This window comes from Loxodonta africana, chromosome X (genome assembly GCF_030014295.1).
Source record: "Loxodonta africana isolate mLoxAfr1 chromosome X, mLoxAfr1.hap2, whole genome shotgun sequence".
In the NCBI taxonomy this organism is placed as follows: domain Eukaryota; kingdom Metazoa; phylum Chordata; class Mammalia; order Proboscidea; family Elephantidae; genus Loxodonta; species Loxodonta africana.
The window spans coordinates 76,884,668-76,897,263 of record NC_087369.1 but is presented as its reverse complement, the minus strand read 5'-3'; the positions used below and the strand labels follow the sequence as shown (position 1 = coordinate 76,897,263).

At 39.1% G+C, this 12,596-nt stretch overlaps 1 protein-coding gene across 1 annotated transcript in view; it reads right to left on the bottom strand.

Moving 5' to 3' along the window:
- Nucleotides 1-1,949: 1,949 nt before the first annotated feature.
- The window catches only part of YIPF6 (Yip1 domain family member 6), a 28,618-nt gene continuing 17,971 nt past the window's right edge, over nt 1,950-12,596 (bottom strand). Inside the window, exon 7 of the mRNA XM_003412740.4 lies at nt 1,950-11,050. Within this exon, the coding sequence (XP_003412788.1) occupies nt 10,932-11,050 (119 nt within the window). The 3' untranslated portion in view covers nt 1,950-10,931. The remainder of the gene's footprint in view (nt 11,051-12,596) is intronic.

Sequence of the window (12,596 nt, the reverse complement as noted above, 5' to 3'; positions counted from 1 at the left end):
CACAGGTGACAAAATTGATAATTTGGACTTCATCAAAATTAAAAATGTTTGCTCTGAGAAAAAACACTGTGAATAGGATAAAAAGACAAGCCAGAGACTGGGGGATAATATTTGCAAATCACATATCTGGCAATGGGCTTTTGTCTGTAACCTATAAAGAAGTCTCAAAACTGAACGGAGAAATACCAAGTAATCCAATAAGAAAATGGGCAAATGACACGAAAAGACATTTCATGGAAGAGGATTTACAGACAGCACATGAGCACATAAAAAGATGTTTAACATCATTTGCCATTAGTAAAATGCAAATTAAACTCACTCTGAGATACCACTACACTCTTCTTGTCATTGTTGTGGTTAGGTGCTGTCGAGTTGGTTCTTACTCATAGTGACCCTATGTACCACGTGTCTGTCAGTTTATCACACTGTGCGGGCTTGCGTGTTGCTCTGATGCTGGAAGCATTGCCACCAATATTCAGATACCAGCAGGGTTACCCATGGCGGGCAGGTTTCAGCTGAGCTTCCAGACAAAGACAGACTAGGAAGAAGGACCTAGTAGTCTACTTCTGAAAAGAATTAGCCAGGGAAAACACACTTATTAGAATGTCTAAAATAAAAACAATACAATACCAAGTTCTGGTAAGAATGCAAAGCAACCTGTACTACATTGCTCGTCTGAATATAAAATGTTACAGCCATTCTGGAAAACAATCTGGCACTTTCTTATAAACCATACACTTACCATATGACGGAGCAATCCCACTTCCAGGCAATTATTCTAGAGAAATTAAAACTTATGTTCATGAAAAGACTTGTACAGGCATGTTCATAGCAGCACTATTTGTAATAGGACAAAATCGTAAACAACACAGATGGTGAATGGATAAACCATGGTACATTCATACAATGGGAAACTATTTAGCAATATAAAGGAATAAATACACATTCATGCAACAACATGGATGAATCTCAAAGGCATTGTGCTAAGTGAAAGATGTCATTCTCTAAAGTTTACATACTGTATGATTCCATTTACATAGCATTCCCCAAAAGACAAAACCATAGTGACAGAGAACAGATCAGTGGTTAAGGGCAGGGAGAGGGGAGGGTGTGACTACAAATGGATAGCACTAGGGAGATTTTGGGGTTGATGGAAGTGCACTGTATTCTGATTGTGGTGGTGATTACACAAATTTAATCCTGTGTTAAAACTCATAAAACTGTACACCCCTCAAAAAGTCAGTTTTACTGTATATGAATTTAAAATGTTCTAGGTGCCACATGTGCTGGAAAAAATAATATTCTAAATTTACATAGCAATTACATGTGCTTTCATACACACACTTCACTTAATCCTCATGATGAACTGAGAGGTCTTTTAAATCCCATTTTACATATGGGGAATGAGAGTTGATGGGATTGATTCCCACAAAATTGCACATGTATACAGTCAGTGACCAAAGTCAGAACGAAACTCAGTCTGGATGACGCACTGCTTGGAGTTTTGTCCACTTTTCATGCTACCTCTTCCAACTCACAGAACTCCAACTTTGCAGGTCTGTAACTAGGGCAAGTCGCCTCATCTTTCTGAGCCTGTTTCTTCTGTAAAATGGGGGTAATGTCCACTTGACAAAGATGTAGTGACATCTGTTATGTTTTTGCTACTTTACAACTCTTCTTTTGGGGACCTGCCCCTCCACTCCACGTGATTCGTGCAAGTTACCATCAACCAGCAGGAGTCCACTTTCACCACCACAGAGGGGGGAACTTGACCCAAAACGTTCAATCTAATGCTGTGAGAGAGGAAGTCCCTTTCCTTCAGAGGTTGATTTAAGCTCCGAGGGCCATGTCAGTTGTGAACTGCTGGGGGCCATCTTAAAACCTCATGAAGAGAAGTCTGACTGAGAATGAAGTCAACCCCCCAGAGTTGACAGATGGAGAGAAGACAGTTTTTTTTGTTTGTTTTTTTTAAATTTTTTATTGCACTTTAGATGAAGGTTTACAGAACAAACTAGTTTCTCATTAAATCGTCAGTACACACATTGCTTTATGACATTGGTTAACAATCCCACGACATGTCAACACTCTCCCTTTTCAACCTTGGGTTCCCTATTACCAGCTTTCCTGTTCCCTCTTGCCTCCTAGTCCCTGCCCCTGGACTGGTGTGCCCTTCTAGTCTCGTTTTGTTTTACGGACCTGTCCAATCTTCGGCTGAAGGGTGAACCTCAGGAGTGACTTCGTTACTGAGCTGAAAGGGTGTCTGGGGGCCACACTCTCAGGGTTTCTCCAGTCTCTGTCAGGCCAGCAAGTCTGGGCTTTCTTTTTGAGTTAGAATTTTGTACTACATTTTTCTCCAGCTCTCTCCAGGGCCCACTATTGTGATCCCTGTCAGAGCAGTCAGTGGTGGTGAAGACAGAGTTTTAGCGATATTGTTTGAGCATCTATATCCAGTTGCGCCTAAAGCTATTCCAGCCCCCCTTGGGCTTCCCAGTTAAATGAATACTGTTTTGAGTTTGTTTTTGTTTTGCTTAGGCTTAATTGAGTTTCTGCTACTTGCAACCAGAAATTTATACATGTTGTACAATTAGAGATTATAAATGTAGAATGCCTAGCTCAGTGCTTGGCACACAGCTAACATTGAATAAATATTAGATCCTTTTGATCTCCACCCCAATCACCTTCCCTGAAAATACTAAATTAATGAAGATAAGATGCTGTAGAATTTTTTCCTCTTGATATTCACCTCATCTGTAGACCACATGCTGCGTATCTTTACAAGCATTTCTGTGTGGAGCCAAATGAAAGCTTCAGGAAAAGGGGATATGACAGAGCAGGGAAGGACTCCATATTCTGATCCTATCAGGGACCCATTTCCTGATAGGATTACCAGCTGCACACTTTTTAGAGAGCTGACACTCAGAGCAATTGTATTTCTAAAAATCCTCAAGTATGAAACTGGATCAGGCAAGCTACATGTTGCCCAACCTGACAAATGTTTACTAAGAATGAGCTGCGTACATAGCTCTTTTCTCTGGAATGATACAAATTCTACCCATATTTCAAAAACTTCCTCCTATTATTACTGATTACTTTGATATTTTCTGTGATACTAAATATAAGAACCATGCTTCCTGTGCAATCCTATACAGAATTCAATATTGTCTGATACTATATCTGAAAACAGTATGCAGCAAATATCTACACCTTTCAGCACGAGGATAGGGACACACAAAATCTCCTTTTCTAGTGTGTGTGTGGTTTTTATTTTTTTTAATTTGCACATTTAACATTCACAAGTCATTTTTCAGATTTTTTTCTTTTCACAGGTTTATTATTTATAGCAAAAACCAGGATTAAATTGAGCATTGAAGTGGACCAAGAAACTACCAGCAATGGTAGTACAGAATACAAAAGCTTCGAAAGAAAGAGAACAGAGTTAGTAAGAGCAGTGTGTGGTCACTTCCTACCAGGCAGGAACACTGACTTCATTAAGCTGAAGCCGTTACTCTGTTATTTCTTCCTCCCACCTAGTTAATCCCAAATAAAAAGGCATTCCATTCTTAAACTACTGCTCTCTGGGGTTTTAGGAATATTAACTGGTACTGTAAGTGACCAGATGCATCCCTTAACCATAAACACCTGAATCTATAAGTGAAATTCTCGTGCATTAACCATTCTTTTGGGAATTAAAAAGAGGCAGAAGGCACTTGATTCTTAAGATTTTGAGAAAAAGAGGAGGGGTAGATGTGTGCGGTGGTGGTGGAAGGGCAAGGGAGAGTAAAGGGGCTTGCGGAGGGGTGAGGGGAGCAAACCTAACTCTATCCAGTGCACAAATGCTCTTGTATTCTCAGATGCTGCTAATATAGCGTTCCATTACTCAGCAAAAAGACCAAAAGCTCTTTACCTACCTCCATTCAGTCCAGGAGGGCAATGACTACCTCAGTAAACATACCCTGGGGAGGGGTGCATTCATTTCATGTGCATAACAATGCAATTCAAAATTGTGTCCTACTAGCCCTGGTGGCCTAATGGTGAAGAGCTCAGCTGCTGAGGCTGCTAATCAAAAGGTCGGCAGTTTGAATCCACCAGCTGCTCCTCGGAAACCCTATGGGGCAGTTAGCTCTACTCTGTCCTATAGAGTCACTATGAGTCTGAATGGATTCCAGGGCAACAGGTTTTTACGCTCTCACCTAGTGAGTTATTCCTATTTTAAATTAATTTACTGTGTGACCTTGAGCAAGTTACTTAACCTTTCTGTGCCTCAATTTCCTACCTATAAAATAAGAATTGTAGCACCTCATGTTGTAAGGAATAGAGGAGACGCATGAAAAGCACTTAATAGTGCCTGGCCAAATCCATAGAGATGGAAAGTAGGTAAGTGTTTGCCAGAGGCTGGTGGGAGAATGGGGAGTGACTGCTAATGGGTAGGGAGTATCTTTGTGAAGTGATGAAATGTTCTAAAATTAGTGGTGACGGTTGTACAACTACCTGAAAATACTAGGAACCACTGACTTGTAGACTTTAAAAGGGTGGATCTTATGGGATATCTCAATAAATGTTATAAAAAAAATTCTTAAAAAAAACAGAATAGTGCCTGGCACGCAGCAAGTGCCCACTACATGTTAGCTATTATTATTAGTAATATTATTGTTATTATTTGGCCATGCTATGGCCTAAGTAAATCCCTGGAAATTCTCTATTTTTAATAAAACTCCATGGAATCTAGAAAAGTGTTTCTAATTTACATACATGGATTAACATTCAAACATTTATTTCTTATCTAAGCTGTCTCAGAAACTAACAGTCTAATTAAAGAATCACATTTTCAGTGTTCTACGTCTTATCAATTCTTGATAAACTTTACAGAAATTCCTATGACTTATGTTACCCAAGAACTTGAACTGACAGGAGATTTTCATTTTCATCTCTAGGAATAAACAAGCAGTCCAAATACAGTAAGCAGTTAGATTATATAAAGTACACAATTAAGTCTTCAAATACAGGCTTGCTAGCACGATCACATTTGGGGGATGCTGTTTATAAGACGCAGAACCAACCAGTTGCTGTTAAGTCGATTCCAACTCATGGTGACACCATGTATGTCAGAATACAACTGTACTTCAGAGTTTTTAATACCTGATTTTTCGGAAGTAGACTGCCAGGCCTTTCTTCCAAGGTACCTCTGGATGGACCTGAACCTCCAACCTTTCAGTTAGCAGTTGAACATGTCAACCCATTTGCACCACACTGAGATCCAAATTACAATAAACTGTAAAACGCTTACCAGTCCCATGCCCTGTGGCCCCCACCTCACCCAACAACAAAAAACCCTGCCACAATGAAAGGATCAAATTCAGTTCGTGTAATAAAACTCTTAAGAGGCAAAAGGTGTGAGAATTAACGGTTGACTTTTATGACTACATTGCACATTCAAATATGATGGCATCAGTTGAGTTTTTATAATCTGAACAGCGATTAAGTCTGGTCTTCATCCTTCCTATTGCTAAAGAATATGGCCCCAGAGTCTCAGTGTCAGAAGTAGGAATAGCAAGTGATAACCCATGTAAAAATATGATGGCATCAGTTGAGTTTTTATAATCTGAACAGCGATTAAGTCTGGTCTTCATCCTTCCTATTGCTAAAGAATATGGCCCCAGAGTCTCAGTGTCAGAAGTAGGAATAGCAAGTGATAACCCATGTAACAGTGACGCACCACATTCTGCAATGCTGCTCACAAACCTGAATTTCATCTGAAGCAGAAAACTTCCTAATTCCTGGAATAGGGTTTTCCTTTCTGTGGCAGTCCTCGTTTCTAAAATCGGCCATGTGCCTTTGCAGCAAATTAGGAGAAACTGTGATGACAGTTACAACTTCCAGACACTCAGGTCTTAACTTCTGTCACAGAAAGCAACACCCTTTTTTGCATATATTAAGAAAACATTTATTAATGCCCTCAAATTGACCACTCACTTTCAGGAAAAGATAATTAAGCCTGTATCTACCTCCATTTAAATCAAATAAAATCTACTTCCTAAGTCACCCAAGAACGACAATACACATAAAAAGGGTGCCTTGATAGTCAATATGTGTAAAACACACACACACACACGCACATGCACACACACACACACCCCCAAAGTCACGGCCTTAGGAACATCTGACCAAATACATAGCCTGAGTAAAATTCAGTACAGGCTTAATCCCATTTTGAGAAAGTAATAATCTATACCTGATTATTTCATTGATTTTATATTAAAATCATTGGGACAGATCATGGAACAATTCTGGAAGGGAGATGTTTTTAGTGGGAAGTTAGAAAATGCCAGGCAATGGAAATGGATAATTTAGGATCAATTTTAAAGTTAGGACCAGTTTTAAAATATTTTCTTTACCAATTCAAGACTGAAACATTGGCGTTATCCTCACAAGGGTTTGTTTTAAAATTTAAAGGATAAAATGCAATAAATACAAATAACCAAGAATTATGCACACGGCTGGAAAACAGGGGATCTACTTTGCAGTGCTTTGTTGTTGAATATCAATCCAAGGACCCAGTTGTCCTAACTTGGTCAATCTGGATAGAGAAAATATGTTGTTAAAATTATATATCTATGTGTAGGCAGTCTTTAAATACAAAATGAATATTCTAATTTTATGATAAAGAAAAATGTAAAATAGGAAATTCCTGTATTTATAAGTAACTGTATATTTACAATGTATGCTTACTGCCTGACTCCTAATCTTTGTCTATTAGAGTCCTTCGATGTACAATTCATAGAAGGCAGCAGCTCATACTACTTCAAAGGAGCTCTGTTTAGCTCACAATCAGCCTGTCCCAGATCCTATGCTCCCTGAAAAGCCTTCACACTTGTGTATATAAGTGGCTGAGTGTATAAGTAGGTAAAAACCCAAAACCCAGTGCCGTCGAGTCGATTCCGACTCATAGTGACCCTATAGGACAGTATACATGTGCAAAAAGTATTTATGTAAAGGAAAGTTAACTAGCTTTAAAAATGAAGTCTAAAGTCAAGGAAATAAATTACTATTCTCCAACCTAAAAAGCACATCTAATGAAAAAACTGCTAAGCCCACTATGAAAAGCCCAACTCAACCTACATCATGCTCTAAGCTTCTAGTTGTGCTGTTAATCAGCCATCAGGACACTAAATCCCTCCATGTTCACAGGGTTGAATGCAGGCTTCTAATTTAGCTTTACTTTCTAGTTAGAGGCCAGACTACATAGAATAATGAAGAAGAGTTCCCTATAATTATGCTGTATCCAAACTGTCTCATTCCACCCTTAAGAGAAAGTTCCTGTATGATACTATGCACTGGAGACTTACCAATCTAAATTTATGAGGTCTTCCACTTGTGTAAATTCAAACATTATTCCATTGAGAGCATTAGTCAAAGGAAAGTTACATGTTGACTACTAATACCTTAGCTTGCATATTCAGAAGAAGCCAGATAAAAAACTAGAGTGCCACCAAGGTGCTGTTAAGCATGGCAAAAAGGTGACAATACAAAAAGAATATTTTAAGATCTATCCTAATGTACACTGTCAGTGATAGGATAATATCCATACGCCTACAAGGATAACAAGTTGATACGACTATTATTCAAATTTATGTATCAACCACTAAGGCCAAAGATGAAGAAATTGAAGACTTTTACCAACTTCTGCAGTCTGAAATCGATCAAACATGCAATCAAGATGCATTGATAATTACTACTGACTGGAATGCAAAAGTTGGAAACAAAGAAGAAGGAATAGTAGTTGAAAAATATGGCCTTGGTGATGGAAATGATGCCAGAGATCCATGGTAGAATTTTGAAAAACCAACGACTTCATTATAAAGACCTTTTTTCAACAACATAAATGGCTACTATATACATGGACCTCGCTCAAAGGAATACACAGGAATCAAAATCAACTACGTCTGTGGAAAGCCAAACCAAAACCCAAACCTGTTGCCGTTGAGTAGATTCCAACTCATAGCAACCCTATAGGACAGAGTAGAACTTCCTCATAGAGTTTCCAAGAAGTGCCTGGTGGATTCGAACTGCAAACCTTGGTCAGCAGCCAAACTCTTAACCACTAAGCCACCAGGGTTTCCATCTGTAGAAAGAGACGATAGAAATGCTCAATATCATCAGTCAGAACAAGGCCAGGGGCCGGCTGCAGAACAAACCATCAATTGCTCATATGCAAGTTGAACCTGAAGAAAATTAGAGCAAGTACACGAGAGCCAAAGTACGACCTTGAGTATATCCCACCTGAATTTAGAGACCATGTCAAGAATAGATTTGACTCACTGAAGACTAACAACCAAAGACCAGATGAGTTGTGGAATGACATCAAGGACATCATACACGAAGCAAGAGGTCATGAAAAAGAGAAGAAAGAAAAGACCAAAATAGGTATCAGAAGAGACTGAACTTGCTCTTGAATGTCAAGTAGCTAAAGCAAACAGAAGAAATGAAGTAAAAGAGCTGAACATAAGATTTCAAAGAGTGGCTCGTTAAGACAAAATAAAGTATTATACTGACATGTGCAAAGACCTGGAGTTAGAAAACCAAAAGGCAAGAACACGCTCAGCATTTCTCAAGCTAAAAACCTGAAGAAAAAATTCAAGCCTTGAGTTGCAATAGTGAAGGATTCTAAGGGCAAAATGTTGAACAACACAGGAAGCACCAAAAGAAGATGGAAAGAATACACATCACTGTACCAAAAAGAATTGGTTGAAGTTTGACCATATCAGAAGGTAGCATATGTTCAAGAACCAGTGGTACTGAAGGAAGAAGTCCAAGCTGCACTGAAGGCAATGGCATAAAACAAGGCTCCAGGAATTGACCGAATATCAACTGAGATGTTTCAACACACGGATGTAGCACGGGAAGTACTCACTCATCTATGCCAAAAAATTTGGAAGACAGCTACCTGGCAAACCGACTGGAAAAGATCCGTATTTATGCCTATTCCAAAGAAAGGTGATTCAACCGAATGTGGAAATTATCAAACAGTATCATTACCATCACACAAGCAAAATTCTGCTGAAGACCATTCAAAAGCGGTTGCAACAGTACATTGACAGGGAACCGCCAGAAATTCAAGGCAGATTCAGAAGAAGATATGGAACAAGGGACATCATTGCTGATGTCAGGTGGATCTTGGCTGAAAGCAGAGAATACCAGAAAAGATGTTTACCTGTGTCTTACCGACTATGCAGACATTCGACTGTGTGGATCATAACAAATTATGGATAACATTGTGAAGAATGGGAATTCCCGAACACTTAATTGTGCTAATGTGGAACCTGTACATGGATCAAGAGGCAGTCATTCAAACAGAACAAGGGGATACTGCATGGTTTCAAGTCAGAAAAGGTGTGCATCTAGGTTGTGTCCTTTCAACATACTTATTTAATCTGTATACTGAGCAAATAATCAGAGAAGGTGGCCTATATAAAGAATGGGGCATCAGGATTAGAGGAAGACTCATTAGGAACCTACATTATGGAGCTGACACAACCTTCCTTGCTGAAAGTGAAGAGGACTTGAAGCACTTGCTGATGAAGATCAAAGGCCACAGCCTTCAGTACGGATTGCACCCCAACATAAACAAAACAAAAATCCTCACAACTGGACCAAGAAGCAACGTCATGATAAATAGAGAAAATTGTGAAGTTGTTAAGGATTTCGTTTTACTTGGATGAACACCCATGGAAGCAGCAGTCAAAAAAACAAATGACACATTGCATTGGGCAAATATGCTGCAAGACTTCTTTAAAGTATTAAAAAGCAAAGACGTCACTTCAAGGACTAAGGTGTGCCTCACCTAAGCCATGGTGTTTTCAATCGCCTTATGCGCATGCAAAAGATGGACACTGAATAAGGAAGACTGAAGAAGAATTGACACCTTTGAATTATGGTGTTGGTGAAGAATACACTAAATACCCTGGACTGGCAGAAGAAGGAACACATCTGTTTTAGAAGAGAAGTGTAGCCAGAATGCTCCACAGAAGCAAGGATGGTGAGACTTTGTATCACGTACTTTGGACATGTTAATCAGGAGGGATCAGTCCCTGGAGAAGGACATCATGCTTAGCAAAACAGAGGGTCAGCAAAAAAGAGGAAGACCCGCAACGAGGATTGACACAGTGACTGCAAAAATGGGCTCAAGCATACTAATGATTGTGAGGATGGCACAGGGCTGGGCAGTGTTTCACTCTGTTGTACACAGGGTCACTATGAGTCAGAACTGAGTCAATGGCACCTAACAACAACAACATACAAAAAGAGAGAACAGGCTGATTCTTTAGATGGCCTTCACTTTTCTTAAAGCAACAAGTACAAAATTTTCTCTGATCATCATCTGAATCTATGTTAACACATGCTTTCTCCTCCCATATGTATGCATATCTTCCCAAGCTCTGTCATTGCCTTTTAAGATACAGAAATAAATCAAAATGGACACAGACTATACATTCTTGTTCATGAAGAGAGGGATATTCAAATAGTCATAAGGCAGTATGATTAAAAGTTGCACCTGAAATGGTATTCTCGAAACTGGAAATACAGTTACTAACTCTATTCAACTTGCAGTATGTATCTATGTGCTTCCCGAGACATTGGTTGTCACCCAAATGAACCACAGTAACTCCATCATGCCTCAGGAGGCATTGTACTGTGTACTTTGTGCATGTATTTTAAAGAAATAACATTTAAGAGGAAAAGGGCAGTTTTTCAAACGTCGGCTCCTTACGTAAGTGGCGATGGTGCTAATATGACTCCCTTTTAATCTCTTCATCTACCTAGTTACCAAATAATCTCCAAAATTGACAAAAGAGGCTCAGAGGCAAAGCTCCATGGTGAATTGCATCATTCCAATGAGCTTTCAATTCACTGGTCTTTAATTTCCATTTCCTGATTTACTGAGGAGTAAAGGTGAGAATCATCCAACTGATGACAAAATAGAACAAGAAAACAGGATACACAGCAAGGGCTTTGCGATTTGGAGGCTGGCTATCAGCAAGAAAGGCTGTAGAGGCTAAACAAAACAAAATAAAAAAGGAATATTTAATGCAATAATATTATCACAACTACTCACATTTCCTAATTAAATGTGCTTGGCATAGCCTGGAACATAGAACCACAGTAAAAGTTCAGTTATATTTGTAATCCTCAGAGAATAAAGCATTCTTCAGCAGTTTTACAGACAGCTGAGGGCTTCTTATTTCAAATACCAAAGCTTTTAAAATTTTCAAACATTTTAGATGGAAACCTTTCTAAAACGGGTTCTACACTTCACTACCTTCTTAAGTTGTATGCAGAAGATATTTTAACCCTTTTTTGAAAAGTTAATGAACTACACTGTTTACAAAGCTATGCGAGGTTATTTGCACCTATGGTAAACAGCCCAATACTGCTGGGCTTTGTGAGTAACTGCTCTTCTTACTAAGTTATCAGCGCTTTTAAATGCCATCCCTCTTATCCATTCAGAAAATATTTACTCATCTTTTTACTCATCAAGGATCACCCCTACAGGAAATATTTCCTGAACAACCACCTGGTATTCTGCCACCCCAGGTAGAACTGTTCACTACCCTCTTCTGGGTCCCCACTGTACCTTGCGCAGACTTAACATCTCTCACCTAGAACGCTTCATTGTCCTTAAGTGTTTACGTGTCTGCCTGCCCCATTTTATTGTGAACCTGAAGGACCCAGACCATGTGCATCCCTACTGCCTAGTACACTGCTTGACACATAGTTCGTGCTTAATAAATATTTTCTGAATTAAAGAATGAATGCTTATAATAGCCTCTCTCCCTACTTCTTAGATGCCACTTTCTGATCCACTATGGGTATGGATATGAGATACCTAAGCTAGTTAGAACCACATGGATGGTAAATTGTCAGAGTCTATGTGAGGAAAATGGGAGGGGGAAGCTCTCCATGGATAATATACTCAAGCATAATATACAGCCTTTGAAACATAATTCTCGCTCTCTCAGATCTTTTTTGGATTACTTCTTGGCTTTCAACCACGTTCCAGCACAATGAGATATTACTGTACTTGAAAATTTTATGCAGTCTGTCTATCCTATCAAACTAGGAGCTAGTGAACACTTCTAGTTTAAGGTGGCTTTGGATTTGAAGAGATTTTTAGGAATGTAAAAGCAGTGAGCATATAGTTCTTAACCATATATGCACCATTCACAGCCACTGCTTTAGACAATTCCTAATCTTTAGCACAACTTTCTAGTGAAGCAGAAAAGCACTACGTAGTGACACGGCCTATGCTGCAAGGCAGTATGGTATAATTCTTAAGGGTGAGTGATCTGTTTGGGTTTGAAATTTGACTATCCTACTCACTAGTTATGTGTCCTAGGGCAAGTTATTCAACCTCTCTGTGACTGTTCCTCATCTATAAAATCAGACTAATAATAGCATTTATCTGTTCGGGTTGCTGTGAGGGTTAAATGAGATAATGTATGTAAACCACTTAGAACAATGCCTTGCTTATAATAAGCGGTCAGTAAATGTTAGCCAGAGTCCCTGGATGATGCCAACGGTTAACACACTGAGCAGAAAGG